Source organism: Natrix helvetica (genome assembly GCF_964273705.1).
Source record: "Natrix helvetica genome assembly, chromosome: 6".
Taxonomy (NCBI): domain Eukaryota; kingdom Metazoa; phylum Chordata; class Lepidosauria; order Squamata; family Natricidae; genus Natrix; species Natrix helvetica.
The window spans coordinates 13,557,132-13,577,723 of record NC_138553.1 but is presented as its reverse complement, the minus strand read 5'-3'; the positions used below and the strand labels follow the sequence as shown (position 1 = coordinate 13,577,723).

Genomic DNA, 20,592 nt, shown 5'->3' with positions numbered 1-20,592 from the left:
TCGGCTTTCCCAGGTGGCTTATCACCTCCTCATTTGTGATTTTGTTAGCCCATCTTATACGTAACAGCTGTCTGTAAATCCATATTTCAAATGCTTCTAGTTTCTTCAAGTGGTTTTCTGGCAGACACCAACTCTCTACTCCATAGAGCAGGATAGAAAAGATGTAACACCTGACAATCCTCATTTTCAGCCTATAGCTTAGGAAAATAAAAATACCCCCTGAATTGCCTGACTGAATTTCTTCAAATAGCCATTCACAAGCAAATACTATTGCTTACATCAAGTCTGGACGAAATCGATGAATAATAGCACACAGTGCAAGGCCACTCTTCCATGACATTGTAAGATCTGTTATGTTTACACCAGCATAGCCGTCTGTCTGCCTCTGACACCAGCCCAGAAGTTTGCTAGAACGGGCCACAGACTCTGAAATAAACATTGAGATACAGTATTTTAGTGTTTGATGTGATTATGAAAGTAGTATTCTCAATCATTCTGGTGGACAAAGGCCAGTTGTAATATCTGGACAGAGAACTAAGAAATAGAAAGTAGCAACGCATGGGTGAGTTCCTACCGGTGTTGGTACTGGTTCGCTTCACGTGCGCACCAGCCGCACATTGCTTGCGCATGCGCAGTACACTGGAAATTGTTCTGCGCATGCACAAAGACCATTAAACACTAATAAAAAACATGCTGGCAAAGGCAGCAGAGACCAGGGAACCGGTTTGGGGGAGTGGCCATCCTGGGTTGCTGCCGGTACTGCGACCCAGGCCAAATTACCACTACCGGTTCACCCGAACTGGTTCAAATCGGTAGCAACCCACCTCTGTAGACTTTGACAATTGTCTTTCTTTCTTCTTTTTTAACTATTTCCCTTTCCCATCTCAAAATGGCCCAAGTAGTGTAACATCAGTCTTCAACAATCATGCTTTGGAGGGGCAGCTTGGGCATTGAAAATGGAACTCAAGTCAACATGAAGCCCTAGAGCTATAGGCTGCCCACCCCCATTATAAATCAATTTTATTCTGACTGGTACTCTTCATCTATACTGAACTAGAGATTAAAGAAAAGCTCCCATATCTCAGGGGCTGCCAGAAAGAAGAGGGAGTCAAACTATTCTCCAAAGCCCCTGAGGGCAGTACAAGAAGCAATGGGTAGAAACTAATCAAGGAGAGAAACAACTTAGAACTAAGGAGAAACTTCCTGACAGTTAGAACAATTAATCAATGGAACAACTTGCCTCCAGAGCTTGTGAATGCTCCAGCACTGGATGTTTTTAAGAAGATGTTGGATATCCATTTGTCTGAAGTGGTGTTGAGTTTCCTGCCCAAGCAGGGGGTTTGGACTAGAAGACCTCCAAGGTCCTTTCCAACTGTTATTCTATTCTAATTTCATGCCAATATTGCATAGCTAAATGACATATAGGCCTAAAGGGCATGTTGGACAATAGCTTTGAAGGCTATAACACAACAATTCTTCAAGAAGGCATCACTTTAGGAAAGATTGTTCATAAACTCAGATTTACATCAGTCAGAAAACACTAATATCCTGGTTTTGACAGCACAACAAAACCCTGTCTCTCTGTTTTTAATGAACACAGAGCTCTAAGGAAAATGTTTTTATTCTCATTCCTGCCCATAAGAATGTAAGTGTACGTAAGTGAATACTAAGTGTATTTATAAGAGCCTGAGGGTCAAAGAGATCACTAATGGCTACAACACAGCTTAAGTAAATATGTAGCCAATATTCTCTTAATGCACTATTTGAAAATGGCAGCTGGCATTGGAATCCAATTTCACATTTCCAGGAAGGGAAGGGGAAAAAAAGACACTAACAAAGAATACATGGAATGACTTACCATTCCGCAATAACTTTGGTGTCCTGGAATTCACCAAATTTTCTATCTCCAGATGAATATCCTTCAAGTCTCCTGTGTCATACAAGTGACGTACCTTCAGCAGTCCAAAAAGAGTGCATGTATCACATCAAATGTCAAGATAACAACAAAGGAGATGCCCACTGGCCAAAGAGTGGGCAAAGGGTATTAAGTATCTGCAGAAAGCTCACTTCTAATACAGCACAGGAAGATTAATGGCCAGTGACTCTTGCTTGTTTAATGCATTTGAACATTGCATATTAATGTCAAAAACCACCCCAAACTGTTTCCACATTTTGCCTTTACAACCTATGATTCACTGAGATCTCACATCTAAATATTTAACAAGCCCAATGATGTTCCTCCTCCAAGTTTAGATTATAGTAGCCAATGGCTATCACTTGTTTATACATTTCATGGAATAAAGATTAACCAAAATAAAATAAAACCTGACCAAATAATTCTGAAATTATTTCCCTTTCCAATACACTTTTTGTCTTAATTATTTGGAGATTTATATAAACAAAAGTTTGTTTTATTTAATATCCTTCCATGGACATATATGAACATAACTAAGGTAAAGGTTCCCCTCACACATACGTTCTTGGCTCTAGGGGGCGGTGCTCATCTCTGTTTCAAAGCTGAAGAGCCAGCACTTTCCGAGGATGTCTCTGTGGTCATGTGGCCAGCATGACTAAACGCCGAAGGTTACAGACTGCTGTTACCTTCCCACCAAAGGTGGTTCCTATTTTTCCACTTGCATTTTTACATGCTTTCGAACTGCTAGGTTGGCAGAAGCTGGGACAAGTAACGGGAGCTCACTCCGCTACACGGCACTAGGGATGTGAACCACCGAACAGCTGACCTTTCTGATCGACAAGCTCAGCGTCTTAGTCACTGAGCCACCACGTCCCTCACATAATTACTCAAAGCCAAAAGTGACCCGAAGACTTATTTTGTGCAAGTTTTGATTTATTCTGTTCTGTAGCTGCAGCTGATATGTTATGCTGTAGTACTTCAGTGCTGTATTTATATTACTTCAATGCCATTTCTTCAACTGGTTGCATAAGGTGTCCACCATAAATCCTGGAACACCCCAGAATAGAGCCAATTACCTGGCTTGGCCTTAGGAAATTGATATTGATGTTGGGGTATCGAGTGACAGGATCAATGCTGTATTGGCTGAAGTTCTTGCTGACGTTTTCTGGCGTAGTTTGAGGCAACAACCTATAGATGCTCTCTCTAGGAAAAACAAGACAATGGTGCCAGCTTCAGTGATATAAAAGACATTGATAGACATGACTTTACTACTTAGAGCAAAATGACTATATTCTACTGGGTGGATGGCATGTACTATGGCAGTGATGGCTAACCTTTTCTGGACTGATTGTCCAAATGCATGCGCACACACCCAAACCCCCCAAAAGCAATGCCCGCACGACTCCCATGCATATGCGCGTGTGTGCCCCTGCCCACCCCCTGTGCATGCACACACACACACACGCATGCATGGCAGAGACCCAACAACCAGCCAGTCAGTGGGAGGTGCGCACATATGTGCGGTGAAGCTGAAGTGGGGCAACAGCATGCATGCCCACAGAGAGGGGTCTGTATGCTAACTTGTGGCACGCGTGCCATAGGTTCGCTATCACAGTACTATAGTGTCTCAACTGCAGGTACTCCTCAACTTACAACCATTAATTTAGTGATCATTCGAAGTTAAAAACGGCACTGAAAAAAGTGACTTAGGACCACTTTTCACATTTAACGAACATTACAGCATCCCCAGGGCCACATGATCCAAATTTGGATGCTTGGCAACTGGTTCATATTTATGACGGTTCCAGTGTCCCAGAGTCACCTTTTGCGACTTTCTGACAAGCAAAATCAATGGGGAAATCCAGATTCACTCAACAACAGTCATACTAGCTTTACCTCCTCCATGTACACGTATTCGTTTATTCTGTGTGTGTATTGTCCATATTGTATTTTATGTGTTTTTTATTGTAGGCCGCCCCGAGTCCTTCGGAAGAGGGTGCGGCTAAGAAATAAATTTTATTTATTTATTTATTTATAACAACTGGAGTGGTTCATTTAACAACTGTGGTAAGAAAATTCATAAAATGGGGCAAAACGCACTTAGCAAATGGTCTTGCTTAGCAACAGAAATTTGAAGCTCAATTGTGGTCTTAAAGCGAGGACCACCTGAATTTCTGTGAAATGGTTATACTTTTCCGCATCTAGAATAATTGCCTGATCCATACCCAAACAGCTCGAACCTAGCATTTATACCCATGATGGCGAACCTATGGCACGTGTGCCACAGGTGGCACGAGGAGCCATTTCTGAGGGCACGCGAGGCATTGCCCTGTCAGCTGCAGCGCGCATGCGCGTGCTGGACAGCTGATTTTCGGTCTTGATTTTCAGCCATTTTTTCAGGAGGCTTCCCTGATGCCTCCAGAGATAGAAAAATGGCCCAACGGGCCCATTCCTGAACTTCCGGTTTACACATTGGGCTATTTTTCGCCCTCCGGAGGCTTCAGGGCAACCTGGAAGGCAGTACCCAAACTTCCAGTTTGCGTGTTGGGCCGTTTTTCACCATCCCCAGGCTCCTAGAAAGCCTCTGGAGCCTGGGGAAGCGAAAAACAGATCTACCGGGCCCACCGGAAGTCGGAAAACGGGCCATTTCCAGCCTCCGGAGGGCCTTGGGGGGAGGGGGAGGCTGTTTTCGCCCTCCCCAGGCTCCAAGAAAGCCATGTGTAGGGGAAACAGCACAGGGAGGCATTAAATTATGGCAGTGGGCACGCGAGCATGCGTGCTTTTGGCAACTGAAGCAAAAAAGGATATACTTTCAAATGAATGAAACAGGGCCCTTTCCGAGTCTTCCATATTGCAAGAAACTGCTGCTTGGTTGGGTAAGCAGAAGAAGAAATTTCTCTTCAGAAGCAGGTATAAATAGAGAAGAAGTCATTTTGATTATGGCAGGGGTGTCCAAACGTGGGAACTTTAAGACTTGTGGACTTCAACTCCCAGAATTCCCCAGCCAGCATGGGCTGGGGAATTCTGGGAGTTGAAGTCCACAAGTCTTAAAGTTCCCAAGTTTGGACACCCCTGGATTATGGTCTTAATTTCCAATTCTCTTGAGCTAAGCTTCCCTGACTATCAGCGAAGTACATACCAATGGAATTTTCCCCTTGCAAAGATAAGCAAAGTGGCATCTGACAAACTGCATATTTCATGCAGTTTTCAAACCAGGACAATGCTTGGCCTCCTGTTGAGAGGAGCCAAATGCAATGAGAAAACTCAGAAAGTTGAGTGAGGCTAAGCTGGGATATTTAAGGGAGTTAAACAAGAGAAAAAGATTAATGAGCATTGCGTTGTTAATTCTTCCATGAGGTGAAAATTAAAGGGAGCAGGAAATAATTAATAGTTAGCAGCAAGACATCTATTTAATTTGTTCCAGGTTTTTGTACAGCCATCATTTTTACACATTTTACCATCTCCCCCCCAATATACAAAAAGGGAAGCTAATAATGTTATTGTTTAATGAAAGAAAAATGCACACTGGAAAAGAATAGTTTTTAACTACACTGCTGCTTAGCACTTTTTAAGATAGATAAGTATACTGTATAATAGCTCATTTTCAAATGATCAGTTCCTGTAATTCTAAAAGGATGGTGTATTCAATGCCATTTTAACAATGCCACTTAAATGTAGGTTTCACTTATTTCAATCCATCCTAACCCATATGAACTGCTTCCTTGATTATAATGTCATATAATTTTCTGGACCAATCTGCCTCGACAAATCTTCCACGTCCTTTTTACATATCTCATTCAGTTAAATAATTCACTAAAATTATTAAAGGGCCACTTTTAAAAATCACCAATCAAAGGGAGACTTTGTATTGGTATACACACCACACACAAAACTAAGCTAAAGGGGTTGAATAATTTGTGATTCATATGTTGTAGTAACCCAAACATTGTTTTGCAAATTGTGTGAAACAAGTATGACATTAAACTTTATATTGGGGCTTAGTATGTTATGTGAAGGTAACAATCGTGGTTATTTAACCTGAATTTTGGGCTTAAGAATGTTGCCAATTAGAAGCATAATGAGGCAACTTTCTCTCTGCCCCCTAATTATGTTCAGATACTTCAGTTTAAGCCATCTTTTATCCCATGCACAAAGAGAAAAGTGTGTTTCTTCCTTGCTATGCTACTGTAGCTGAACACAGAAAATGACAAATATCTCTGGATAACACATTGACTAGCATAGGGACAAATAGGCGGGCACAGAATTGACATACAGGAAGATGCTAATAAATGCACACAAACTGCATATGAATGAGCCTGAAGTCTTAGACATACAGTAGATACATTTTAATAGTAGATAAATTTCCTGCTTACGACAGCATACACATGCACATATAAACATGGATACAGAGAAACAGGCATTTCCTTACCTTTCTGCAAGGACCTCCAAAGGACCTGTTCCTAAGGACCAGCTTCGTACCATCCATGCAGAATCCATGGCAGCAAGAAAGCCTCTGGCTATTCCAGTTCCCATTGGCCAAAATGGCTGGAAGCAACCATAAAAAGAAGTTGGGAGGAATAAGAGAAGGGCAAATATATTCCATGGGAAACCAATGCTGAGACGCTTCCTTTGTATATACACTGCAAAACTACTTTAAAACTCCAAGGGAGCATCTGTAAGACAAGATCTGAGGGGACTGCTAGAGATCATTCAAAGTCCTAGAACAGTGATGGCTAACCTTTTTGATATTGCGTGCCAAAAGCGGGGGGGGGAGTGCAGGGGGGGTCATGCGCGGGTGTGCCCACACCCATAATTCTATGTGTGCGACCCCCCTTCAGAGGGAGAAAAATGGCCCAACACGCAAACCGGAAGTTCATTTCCGAACTTCTGGTTTACACATTGGGTTATTTTTCACCCTCCGGAGGCTTCAGGGAGGCCTCCGGAGGGTGAAAAACGGCTGAAAATGAAGGCCAAAGTCAACTGGCCAGTGCGGCAATGCATGCTAGAACTGACAGGGCAACGCCTCACGTGCGCTAACAAATGGCTCCGCATGCCAACTGTGGCACACATGCCATAGGTTCGCCATCACAGAATAATTTCTTGAAGTCCAATATAACATTGTGAACAACTTTGTTTAATGCCAAATTAAAGACTCTATATAACCATATTCTTCATACACCAATGGAATATCAAGTAAAGGACTACTTCTAATGGGGCCTTGTGTCCTAATGGGCCTTGAGTTTAAAATGTCAGAAATTCATGTCACTTTTTCATGTCACTCCTTTTTACGTTGAAATCAGAGTTACAACAAAACTCTTTTATTCTGAAAACAACAATAATTCTAATCTCTACTCAAATGTTCATATTGCATTTCTGTTCATCTTCAGAGACATCTGTGACTCCGGAAAGTATAAATATGCCCTCAATATATAACAATGAAATCACCTTAGATATGCACATGTGCTACTCATTTAATGTTTGAGGACCTTACCATTATTCACTAAACATATAATATACAAGTAGTTCTCAACTTATGACCTTTCATTAATTACGGTTTAAAGTTACAATGGCCTTGTAAACATTGCTTCACAACCTGTACTTGCACTTAAAACTATTGTACCACCCCAGTGGCACAAAAAAAACAGCTTAGTGTATTCACTGAGGGAAGCTGGATTTTAATAACCATATGATTCATTTAACAATCATAACAATTGTCATAAAATTGGGTCTGATCATGTCGTGACTTGACTTACAACCACACCAACTTACAAGTGAAATTCAGTCCCAGTTCTAGTCACAAATCAAAGACTACTTGTATTTCTTGGGCAAAGAAGATTTTAGAGAAGCAAAATGACTAAGCTAGACACATAGAAGAATAATTAAAATGATCTTTCTATTCATAAGTGTGTAGCTAAGGTGCTGGAATCTATCTCTACATTCACTTTCATTTCCCCTCCCCCCGTTTAAAACATTATTTTCATTATTTTCTACATTTTTAAAATCCTAGACTGGAGAACTTAAATGAAACTCAAGTTTGCTTCCATTTTAAGTCCTTCAGCAAATGATCTACCCATTTCTCCTCAGGGGAAATCACCCTATATCAGTGACGGTGAACCTTTTTGGCACCGAGTGCCAAAAAAAAGGAGCGCACGCGCACTCGTCTGGGCCGCAACAAGGAACCATGCGCGTCCGACAATCAGCTGGCCGGCGTGCATGTGCATGCCAGAAAACAGAAGACTTGCTCTTCCTGTTTCTGGCACTGCCACATGCATGAAGATCAGTTCATCATTGCACGCGCATGCGCGCCAGAAACCCAGAAGAGAACGGGCGAAGCCACACGTGCCAAGCGACATGGCTCCGTGTGCCACTTCTGGCACACATGCCATAGGTTCGCCATCACGGCCCTATATTGTCAAACTGGCAGCCCATGGCCCAGATGCATTACATGCAGGCCACGCCCACCCCAGCTCTGCGATGGAGAAAAACATTTCACGTGATGGCAACGTGACGTGGCAAGTTTGACACCCGTGGCCCTTAAATACTAAAAGAAAATTAAAAAAGGAAATAGAACTAAGAAGAAAGAAATGGTTCAACGAAGACATTGAGAGAACAAACCTCTAACAAACTGTCCCCGACCAATGCCACAAGCAACGGGTGGCCGTTCAATTCTCGGACCATGGCTGCATTCTCTGAGGCATACATGCACGTGAAGTCAAACATTGCGACATCGGGCTGTCCGTAGTGGTTGATGGCAAAGTTCAGCGATGGCAGCTGCTGATTAGTTGAGAAGTCAGCAGCTTCCCTGGCGTAGCTGAGCAGAGCCTCTTGGTCCACATTCTCTCGTGACAGTAACAGTTCTGTGTCTGCATAATCCTGCCAGGCAAAATAAAAACTATGTCAGGGTTCCAAGTAATACACCCATAGCGAACAAAACTCCGAGGCAGGTAAATTCCTCAAAGAACAGTTTTATTGGGTATATCAAATCGGCACAGTTCTCGTGAAAACCGACTTTAAAGGTTCCCGCAGTTTTCATCTAATTAAAAGTAAAAGTTTATACCCCCTCTCCAAACAGTCAGTCACATGGTCCAATCATGATGCAGCCTGGCGACATCACTCCTCCTTTCTCTGACCAGGTGTGAGAATGTCCTTGGTTCCCAAGAGAAAGTATTTTGTTTTGGCTACAACCTCCCCACTCCCATCACTATCCACCACCACCCCATCCTCAGCTCCATTGTGGCAACACTGACGCTCTCAAGATGGCTTCGGTCAGGTCAGTTTCGGGGTTGACAAACGAAATACGAGCTATATATTGAAGATACAGTATAGGTAAATTTCCTCCAGCAGAACAGAAAGATAGATAATTGATCATTACAATCTGTTCTGAAAGATTATAGGGCAACGAAAACTAATATTATGATCCCCTAACCTTTTTTAAACAGGTCAATGGCCTCCTCACCCAGATATAACAGAACTTTCAATGAGCACACTTACGTGTAGTATGACTCCCTTGTCCAGCAAGCTCTGTTTTTTGGCAGTCATGACAAAATAGTGGGTATCATCTTTGTAGTAGACAATGTTCTCTAGATCAATGCCTAAAATGGAATCAAGAAAGATCAAGAGTCAAGGAACAGGCTTGTAAATGCTTGAGCCCAAATCAGAAAAATGAGTCAAACACTGCCAATAGTAGAAATATCAACTTAGCATGTTTGTCCACTCAGTTTCAAAAGATCACTTAGAACAGGGGTGTCAAACTCAAGGCCCGCGGGCCGAATCCAGCCCACAGGGTGCTTAAATCAGGCCTGCGGGGCCACCCTGGAAATAGCAAATGATTGGCCCTTGGTGCCTCTGCTAGCGAAATGTTTTTGGCCTGGACGGCCTCCTGCAGCACTTTGCACTTTTCAGCCAAAACGGGGAAGCGGGGGAACCACGCCTAGACAGCCTCCTGCAGCACTCTGACACACCAGGAGGGGCTCCGGAGCACTCTGCCAGCCAAAACTTTGCTGGTGCTCCATTTTGGCCAGCAAAGTGCTGCAGGAGGCTTCCGTCCCATCCCCGTCATCCCCGTCTGGACCATGGAGGAGAACTACAATGCTGAAGAAATCCAGTTTGATACCCCTGACTTAGAACATAATTCACAAGGTCAGATTTCTGTTTAAAATTCCTTCCACTCCAATATTGGATGATTCATTATTATGACACTGATTATTAGTTCTTGGCTGTCCTTCAAAAGAAGGGCTTCTGAAAGCACAAATTAGGAAGCACCTTCTTTTAAATGGTCAAAGCAGAACCATCTTCTTCCAGGCATGTCCAATTGCTTTGGACGTTGAGCCCAAAAAACTGCTTTGCATGCTGGGAAAACCGTTCTAATTGGCGAAGATCTGTTGCCACACAAAGAAAAGATACTGTAGAAGCTGCGGGATGTACATCTTTCTTTTAGTTCATCCTCTCTGTATGCAAACTGTAAAACTCACGCATTCATAAGTTAGGACACAGATGTCAAAAGGCGGCCCGCAGGCCGGATGCACCACATGCAGGCCAGGCCTGCGAATGGGAAAAACGTCACGAAACGTCACATAATGGCAACGTGACGCAGTGAGTTTGACACCCATGGTGTCATAAGAACCTCTCTGGAACAAAGACAGAATGAGATAACGTTGCTTATTTTCAGCTCTCAATCACTTCTACAAACCAGTTGCTTCTCGAAGATCCTGGAAAAACTTCTGGTTGAAAATGAAAGCCACGCCACTGATCTCTTCAACCTTGGCCTCAGCTGTGGTATTCCGGTTGATAAAGTTTGCCGTAATGGCAATTGCCAGCTTCCCACGAAACTCTTTTCGCCGAAACCCTACAGAACAAATACACAGTGACAAAACAGGCCTCAATTTTGAAATCAACTGTCTGAGGGGGGCAGGGGGGGGGAGTTCGATGAATACACAGGATGATTTTATCTATAGTAACCAACCATGCATTTAATTTTCTCCCTTGCAAATGAAACTGTACTAAGGTACATGTACAAAATAATGCCAAAGAGCTATGGAAATTTTTGTTTTTGTTTTTTGGAAGCAGATAAACAAATGAAACATTGCAGGAAAAAAATACAACTCCACACTTAGTTAAGTCATCACTTCGTCTGGCTTTTCTCAACTCTGCCTGATAACAATTTAGTTAACAAATCTTAGTTGAAAATTCTTTTCCCAGCTCCATTATCTAGGACAGGGGTCCCCAAACCTGGCAACTTTTAAGACTTGTGGACTTCAACTCCCAGAATTCTGGGAGTTGAAGTCCACAAGTCTTAAAGTTGCCAAGTTTGAAGACCTGTGATCCAGAACATAAAACTGGAAAAAAAACAAGAAGTATGCAAATAACTTGCTTGAACACACAGTCTACATATTTAATATAATTTATTCCCATCAAAATGTCTCCCTGGGTAAAGAGCCACGAGAAAAACAGCATAATGCAGTAATAAGCAGAGGCTGCAGAAGTCTTTGATGGACTTCTTTTCCCATCATCCTCAGCCAATAGAGCTAACCTGGCAATAGTTGGGCTGCAGGCATGCCCTACACATCAGCATAAACATCAGCGACAGTTACCTTCCAAAGTATTTCGCCTTCCATCCCCTCCAATTATCACATCAAACTCGTACTCTGACACAGGATGTGTTTTTGGGTAGACTTGTGCACGCCAACCTATCCCTGTGGATAAATTATATATTAGCACAGCATGTACAAACATGGATACAGGCATGTACATGGATTGCACACTCAAGCAATATGTAACTGGGCCTTTCAGTACCAGTGTGGGAAGTTAACCATCTCATTATATCTGTAAAATGGAATAGCCACATAGAGTCACTACTCATGATGGTCTGGTTATACAAGAGTAGAGGTAAAGAAGTCCCTGTGGATCCGCTAACCGACGATAGGGGGCAGTGCTCATCTCCGTTTCAAGGATCTTTGAACCGGCATTGTCTGAAGACATTTTTGCCAGCATGATGTGGCCAGCATGATGTTACTGAGCACTGTTTCCTTCCCACTGAAATGGTGTTTAGCCCGTCAGCGGACTGGCAGCAGATTCAGGCAGTGAGGAGGTTGGGGGAAAACCTTGGCCAGTTCTGGAGTCTGAGGAAGGCTCTGACGAGTGCTCTGCATCGGAGGCAGAGATGGAGCCAAGGCCATCTGACAGTTATCAGCTACCTTCGAAGTCAGACAAATAGCTAGAGCCTATTCCCAGTGTGCGCATGCGCAGAGTTGCCAGATGAAGGGAACAGCTAAGGTACAAGGGGGAGTAAAGCCACAGGTGGACGATCAATGGCCCCTCCCATAGGGAATAAAAGAGGAGCAAAAGGGGAGTGGAGTTTGCAGGAGACAATTAGTTCATTCCTGCATTCTTCCCAAGTATTGCGGTGTCTGAAAGATATGGGCCTGGCCACTCTCCAAGCCTAATAAGGGTTAGTAATTGTGAACTATCTTGAAAAACTGTGGGCTGGCACTTTTCTGGAAAGGAATTCACTGTAAATTAAATAAAAGTGGACGAGGACTCGGCTTCGTGCTGCTGGAGAAGCCTGGGTCAAAACAAGTGGTACCTATTCATCTACTCGCATTTGCATGCTTTCAAACTGCTAGGTTGGCAGGAGCTAGGGAGCAAATGGGAGCTTATCCTGTTGAGTGACACTCCGTCCTCGATGTCTTAACCGCTGAGCCATCATGCTGCCTTATACAGGTAGTCCTCGACTTACAACATTTAGTGACCATTCAAAGTTACAATGGCATTGAAAAAAGTGACTTATGAACATTTTTCACACTTATGACCGTTGCAGCATTCTGATAGTCATGTGATTAAAATTCAGATGCTTGGCAACTGACTCATATTTATCACGGTTGCAGAGTCCCGGGGTCACAGGATCCCCTTCTGCAACCCTCTGACAAGCAAAGTCAACGAGAAAGCCAGATTCACTTTACAACCGTGTTACTAATTTAAACACTACAATGATCCACTCAACCAAAAACATGGCAAGGGAAGTCGTAAAACGGAGCAAAATTCACTTAGCAAATTTCTCACTTAGCAACATAAATTTTGGGCTCAATTGTGGTCGTTAAGTCGAGGACTACCTGTACAAAAGTAATTCCTTAGGCATTGTATACAGAGCAAGAATTTCGCCCTGAGTTTGCTATAAATGCCATCCCTACTTACTCTCATTCTCCTGGTCCTCAGGAGGGCAGAGAAGACCCTGAAATTCAACATTGACATGGATCTCAATACCAAGAATTAAGGAGACCTTCAAGAGTATCAGCTGAAGCTGACGAATACCTGAGGAACAGAAGCAGAGATAGTAATAAAGAAAACACATTCTTCACAATTTATTCAACAGTCATTTCAAAGATCGGTGGAAGAGCTTGTCATTTAAAATGTAATCTAGTCAACAAAATTATTAAAAGCACCTGAAAATGCTTTTTTTTTTTTACTTTGGAAAGAAGAAAGAACTTTCCAAAGTTCCAAATGGAACTGGCCATAAATCAGGCAAAACAAAACTATTCCAAGTTCTGTTCCATTTAATCATGATAGCCGGGAAAAATTATTGTGTGGATTTCCTTCTTGAACAACTAAGCTGCCTATTAGAGTTCTCTTTCAGATAGTAACAGCTCCCAAATCCATGGAGTGTTTTAAATTTTATTAACTTCTATCATATACAGATTATGGCTCCATTTCAAAGCATCACACTGGATCTGTTATTAACAAGAGTTTGATGTGAATGTAATTTGCACGTAATTGTATATGCTAAAAATCCACATCTCTAAAAGTGTCGGATGGCTCTTTGACACATACATGGACTAATCTGGAGTCAGAGTGCCCACAACTTCCAAATGCTGGATATAGAAAGGTTTGAATATTCGTTTCCATTGTTCCCAGCAGCTTTTGACAAACACTTGGGATCTCCAAGAAGTTGAAGCTGAGAACTTTTTACTTCAGGAAAGCTGCTACTTCTGGTAAACAGATAAAACACAGAATTTGTGGCTTTCAGTTTTCTGCGCTGTACTAATCCTCATTTTCTTTGTCTCTGTAAACATCCCGGACATGGGTGTTTCTTTTCAACTCTCATTTATAATTCAGGTTAAACTGATGAAGATATAACTTTTTAAAAAAAGAATCTTAGGATCCTCAATTTTTGTGGCAGATACCACCACCTGCTGGTCTGTTCAGAATACTGCATTATCTTCTGGAATGTTCTTTCTCAGTGAATTTGTAAGTTGCTGCATCAGTATGAACTGGGGTTTTCTGAATTTATCTTTCCCCATACTGAAAGTCATCATTTGAATGCTTGCAAGAAAAAAAAAGATTTTTCATTTTACTTTATAAGAGCTTGATTTTCTTCATTTACTGTGAGATCAATTGAGATAAAGGTAAATGTTCTAGTCACCACATCTCTATGAAATATATACCAGGTAGATATTATTTCATCTTTGGTATTTTTACCTTTTAATCACCAACACAGGGTATAAGATCCTGCTCCACTCTTTCCCACTGGGTTTATGGATGCCAAGTGATATGTTCTCTGGATAATAGCAACAAGTGCAGTGCAAAGCAGGGGGCTAGAGAATGAGGTCCCAAATGAGGTTTGGGATAGGAGGCCTGGAACCTCCTTCTACCCTGTGGATCCCAGCATCACTATTGGGATAAAAGTGTATTTCCCGTTTTTAAAGATGATTTTATTAAAGCTGGTGGTATATGTATAAAATATAAACTTCCAAATTTCAAATTACTCATACTTTCTTCTCAACTTATGCCAAAGAGCCATTTGGACCTGTTTCCCACAGAAAGGAAAACACTGGGAGCCACAAAATCTGAGTGGGCGTGGCCAACTCAATATTACTCCCACCCAGTCACATGGCACCCTCCCAGCCACGCGTACCAGATTTTGTGGCTCGTGGGGGTTTTCGTGGGAAATGGGTCTCTCTTTCGCTCTTTCCCTCCCTCCCCCCCTCTCCCTCCCTCCCTGTACTCATTACGTCGTAATGCGCTCCAGGAGGAGGAGGGGACGCCATCTCCCCCATTGGGAAGCGTGCTAAATTCAAGTGTGCTGTGCAAGGCTATGGAGGCGGCAAGAGCAGTAGCGTTAGCCACAGCCGGGCCGGGCCAGTGTCTCGGGGTGGAGACAAAGTCATGTGTCTCTCCCGAGCAACTGAGGTCCGCACAGCACTGGAAGCAGCGCCCGTGAGATGAGAGGCAAGTACAGGGGTGCTTCCCTCCTGCTCTGGAATATGGAGTGAGTCTCCATCTCCGCCGTCACCCTTACCTTCTCAGGCCACGCAAGGAGTGCCTGGGAGGGGAGGGCGAGGTGAGCCAGCCAAGGAGGGAGCCACAGCAGAGCTGCATGCGGCTCCAGAGCCGTGGGTTGCTGACATCCGGCCTAGCCTTTCACACTAGCATCTCTTTCTTAAGTCTACCTCATCCATGAAAACCCTGATACAATCCATTTGCCTTTATTATGGTAACATCATATATTATCCATCCCTTCCACCTGTAAACAGTCCTTACTGATATGGTCGATGGCTCCTGCACAAAATTTGCCGTAGAACTTTTTGGCGCCAAGACCTCTCAAGTCATGAATGGTGAACGGCCACAGATGCAGAACATTGTTGCGGGAGAAGGCATCACGCTTTTCTATCACCACCACCTTTGCTCCTAAAAAGGAGAGATCAATGGCTGTCCGAAGGCCACAGGGTCCAGCCCCAATAATGAGACACTAGAAGAGAAGGGAAGAATCAGTATTATTATGTACGCACGAACAGATTTTCGATGCACCAGAAACTAGGAAGGTATTAAGGCAGATAGTGAAAAATATTTGTATCCTAAAATAAGCTTTCCAGACTTATTGTTGCAAAACAGTGTCATTGCTTCAGTGCACACACTTACTACAACAACAAAGCTAGTAGATTTAAAAGCTCCAATTACCTGGATGAAGAAATCTCAGGATTTCAGACCAAAAGTTCCACTACAGCATGGATTAGCTATGTTTTTTAAAAAATTACCGTATTTTTCGGAGTATAAAACGCAGCAAGGTTTTGAAGAGGCAAATGTTTTTTTAAAAGGGTTTTGCACTCTGCAAACCTCGCGAAAACGGGCCCGTTTCCCCCCCCCCAAAAGGCATGAATAGTTTTTAAGGGGCTTGTAGAGTGCTCAAAAAATGAGCAAAAAATGGCCCGTTTTTTGTAAAAAAAATTGCATGCATAGCCTTTAGGAGGCTTACGAGAGCTCCTGGGGGCTGGGGGGGGGCAAAATTGAGCAAAAAATAGCCCATTTTCGCTCATTTCTGCCCTCCCCAGCCCCCAGGAGCTCTCTAAAAGCCTCCTACAAGCTCTGCACATCCATTTTGGTGAAGCGGACGGGGTTTCGGGAGACAAAAAATGCTGTATTCAGTGTATATGATGCACCCAGATTTTCAGCCTCTTTTTTGAGGGAAAAAGGTGCGTCTTATACTCAGAAAAATACGGTAATGCTACCTGAATGCATAAACTGCTTTGCAAAAATAATGCAGTCCTTACAACATGTAATCCATTTGGCACAGAAACAGATGGGATTCCAAATAAGCAGTTACTGGACTTTCAGACATATTTAGGTATATTTAGGTTCTCCCAGGTATTTTGGGAGAAATATAGCCCAATGGCAGAGGCCTAGAAACTGTTACACATTGCAGATGTCCAGGTAGATTATTGCCTGAGTTGTACTTGCATCTTCCTTTACAATAATCCTGGGGCTTCAAGCGAAACCCTCTATAAAATTTCAAGCAAATTCAAAGGCACCACAATTAAAACCAAACCAAGCCAGGGATGGCTGAATTTACAACAGCAGGAATCCTGTAGCTTGCAAGCTAAATGAAGCAGCCATTTGTGTCCCACAACATCTCAAAATTCAGCAAGACCACCAAATGAGCTTGCTTCTCAAAGGCACCCCTTCCCCCTCCCCTTTTAACTAAGCTAAAACATTTTAGCTCTGTTCTTTCCAGTGACAATATCTGGTAAGCCACCTGCAGCTGTCCAGAAGCTCCAATTACACCCTCCAAGAGGTCAAATAGGGGCATACAGCTGTGCAATGACACAGAGCAAAACATATAACTTGAGATGCCGCATAGCTCTGGAATGACTCCCCTTATCCAGATCAGCCTCTAAAAATATGGAGGGGGGGATTATGGAGAAAAGTTCTAAATTCTCAATCTTACTTGCGCTAGTCCAGGGGTGTCAAACCTAAGACCCGTGGGCCGGATCTGGCTAGTGGGGTGCTTAGATGTGGCCCACAGGGCCGCCCTGGAATCAGCGAGGGATTGGCCCATGGTGTCTCTGCCAGCGAAAACGGGGCTCAGGTGACCCTCCCCGACCTCCGTTTTTGCTGGCAGAGGGTTGCAGGAGGCGGTCGCAGCTGAAAACAGAGCACGGTGTTAGGGATATAACCTTAGTCTTGGCTTGGCAATGTATATATATATATATGCATAAGCCATGATTGTAACAATGTATCTGTTACTTTAAATGCAAGTGAGATGTAATTGGATGCTGTTGCTTTAAGCAGCCATAAAAGGAAGTAGGAACTATTACCGTTTGCTCCTGATTGTTCCTGGTTGTTCCTGTATGTTCTCCGTGCTTGGTATTGGGATTGAATACTGTGTATTGGATGGTGGCTACTCTGTATATTAGTTACCTGTCTACATGGTGAATCGTGAGTTGAGCATCTGTAAATCAACGTGTTGTAACATAGACTGTACATATAATTCAAGACTTACTTATAGCTTGTCTTGGAGACTGTTTATTAACGAAAGTAAAGCTATCCTTGTTTTACCTTCGGTGGCTGTGAGTGACTATTCAGCGGTACATTCGTTACTACCTTCTGCTACTCAACTCTAATCTCCGAAAGGAGATATACTTAATACACGGGAGCCCGTTTTTCTCTGGCAGAGTGCTCAGGCAACCACAGTTGTCACCGAGACGATGGTGTCGAGCTGGCCACGCCCGCCCTAGCCATGTCCACTTCGGCTGCCTGAGTTCAAACACAACCCTGATGCAGTCCTCAATGAAATCGAGTTCGACATCCCTGCATTAGTCTGACAGTGAGAACAATCAATCAATAGAAGAGCTTGCCTTCAGAAGTTGTGGGAGCTTCATCACTGGAAGCTTTCAAGAAGAGACTGGACTGCCATTTGTGAGAAATGGTGTAGGCAGGGTCTCCTGCTTGGGCGGGGGGTTGGACTACAAGGTCTCTTCCAACTCTGTTAATCTGTTAAATCTGTGAGTTTTTATTTGCAGGGGAGTTTTAATTTTACAGACGTATTAAGGGCGTCCACATCTGCAGTCAGAAGTAGAGATAGTCCTTGACTTACAACCATTCATTTAGTGACCATTTGAAGTTACAACAGCACTGGAAAATGTGGCTTATAACCCCTTTTTTTCACTTACAACCCGCTGCAGTATTCCCATGTCACGTGACCAAAATTCAGGCGCTTGGCAGCTGACTCATCTTTATGACAGTTGCAGGGTCCCAGGATCATTTGATCGCCTTTTGTGACCTTTTGATACGCAAAGTTAATGTGGAAACCAGATTCAGTTCACAATTATGTTGCTAACTTAACAACTTCAGTGATTCACTTAACAAGGGCAACAAAGGTCACGAAATGGGGCCAAATTCATTAAACAGAAGTCTTGCTTAGCCATAGAAATCTGGAGTTCAAATGTGGTCCTAAGTCGAGGACTACTTATAACCACAATTCATTCAATTATCTCAGAACCCTCTGCTGCATATGCAGATCACATTATAGATGTGAAGCTCAGATTTTCCCTTTTACTGTCTTATCCTCTTTTGCCTCTTAGTGTTCCAGTGTTAGTTTATTCCAGTGGTACTGGAATAAAATGAAATTGGTGGGAGACATTTATCCAAGACAACAGCTCTGACTTATCACAGCAAATATCCATATAAGCAAAAGTCTAGGGAGATTCTCAGTCATCCAGGTCATGGTTGCCCCAAAGATGCTTTTTCAACTGGACTTACTTTGTTTTTTCCTTGAAAACATTGCACTTTTCATCCAAGAGAGCTGAAGAAGCTTCTTGGATGAGAAGCGAAACATCTTCAAAGAAAAACAAGGAAGTCCAGTTGCCTCTTGAAAAAGCACCTTTGGGACATATAAGCCAATGCAGTGGGACCAACCATTGCTCAATGTTACAAAGGTAATCCAATACTGCATATATTCAAAAATAAAGATGGCCCTAAATTTAACATGATCCCATAGGACAGTGATGGCTAACCTTTTTCCCATCGTGCGCCAAAAGCGGGGGGAGTGCAGGGGGGTCGTGCACGGGCGTGCCCACACCCATAATTCTATGCACATGACCCCCCCACACGTTTTTCACACACCCCCCAGGCTCCAGAGGCTTTCTGGGAGTCTGGGGAGGGCGAAAACAGCCTCCCCCACAGGCCCTCCTGAAGGCGAAAAACAGTCCTATGAGCAACCCAGAAGTTTGGGAACGGAATTCAGGTTTGCCCGTAGGGCCGTTTTTCTCCCTCCAAAGCCTCCGGAGGGTGAAAAATGGGTGAAAATGAAGGCTGAAGTCAGCTGGCCAGTGCGCGCATGTGCGCTCGAACTGACAAGGCAAAGCCTCGTATGCCCTAACAAATGGCTCCGCGTGCCACAGGTTCACCATCACAGCCATAGAAGGAAGGTTAGATGGAGAAATCAGACTGAATTAAAAGCACGCAGAAAATCCTATGTTTTGCCTATTTCTACATCTTGGCAACCAACTTGGGTCACTGATTTTAATCTGAGACCAGACCTGGGGATTTTTCCATCCACCCCCCCCCCCCAAATGTGTGTAAATATACACAGAGAACTCATGTTCTTTAAACAAACGAACAAGGACCACCTGGGACATAAAAGGAGAAGAAAAATGAACAATTACAATTAACGGTCAGTAAATCACGACACCACTTTTACAAAATAAACTGATCTCCATCTGCACAGGCCATTCCTTCTTGCACACCCAAAATACTTTTGGAAATATATGACACGACACCAAAAAACCTTCCCTCCATCATTTAGCACAGGAGGTCTCCAAAATTGGCCACTTAAGACTTCTGGACTTCAACTCCCAGGATACCCCAGCCAGCTGGCTGAGGAACTTTGTGACTTGAAATCCACAAAAGTCTTTAAAGTTTCCAACTTTGGAGACTGCTAATTTAATTTTTAAAAAAAAGGAGGTGGGGTGGGGTGGGAGGGGAGAAGGTAGAGTAAGCCAACGTATTATCCAGGACCAGAAGAGGAACATAACTGAACGCAAGGCAGATTGGATTAGAAGACCTCTAAGATCCCAACTTTATAATTCTATTTTAAAAATGCCACAGGAGAGAAACAATAACATGGAACAGATAGGAAAAAGATCTGGAAACCACAGAAAAACACCCCCTCCAGTTGATTTTCAGCCTAATCTTCAAAGGCACTGTGCTTCCTAACAGTCCTGTTTACAGTTCTTTTTATCTCTTGCTTGTCCCTTTGTTTTCAACAGCTTCTTATCTTTAAAATGTAAGAGAACTTCTTCATTCCTCTCTTTATCTGTATTTTTTGGAAGGGAACATTTGTCTTCCTTATTGGGGGATCATGATCCTTGATTCGTTTCATTTAGAGAGACATATTTGGATATGTCTCA

At 43.1% G+C, this 20,592-nt stretch overlaps 1 protein-coding gene across 4 annotated transcripts in view; it reads right to left on the bottom strand.

Moving 5' to 3' along the window:
• MICAL3 (microtubule associated monooxygenase, calponin and LIM domain containing 3) overlaps positions 1 to 20,592 on the bottom strand; it is a 225,598-nt gene that overhangs the window by 112,055 nt on the left and 92,951 nt on the right. For all 4 annotated transcript variants that reach the window (XM_081958101.1, XM_081958103.1, XM_081958102.1 and 1 more), the window contains exons 3-12: positions 15,449 to 15,656; positions 13,106 to 13,222; positions 11,506 to 11,607; positions 10,605 to 10,760; positions 9,407 to 9,507; positions 8,531 to 8,788; positions 6,345 to 6,460; positions 2,992 to 3,118; positions 1,859 to 1,952; positions 279 to 426 (exon numbers count right to left, since the gene is read on the bottom strand). In XM_081958101.1, coding sequence (XP_081814227.1) covers positions 279 to 426; positions 1,859 to 1,952; positions 2,992 to 3,118; positions 6,345 to 6,460; positions 8,531 to 8,788; positions 9,407 to 9,507; positions 10,605 to 10,760; positions 11,506 to 11,607; positions 13,106 to 13,222; positions 15,449 to 15,656 — 1,427 coding nt within the window. The remainder of the gene's footprint in view (positions 1 to 278; positions 427 to 1,858; positions 1,953 to 2,991; positions 3,119 to 6,344; positions 6,461 to 8,530; positions 8,789 to 9,406; positions 9,508 to 10,604; positions 10,761 to 11,505; positions 11,608 to 13,105; positions 13,223 to 15,448; positions 15,657 to 20,592) is intronic.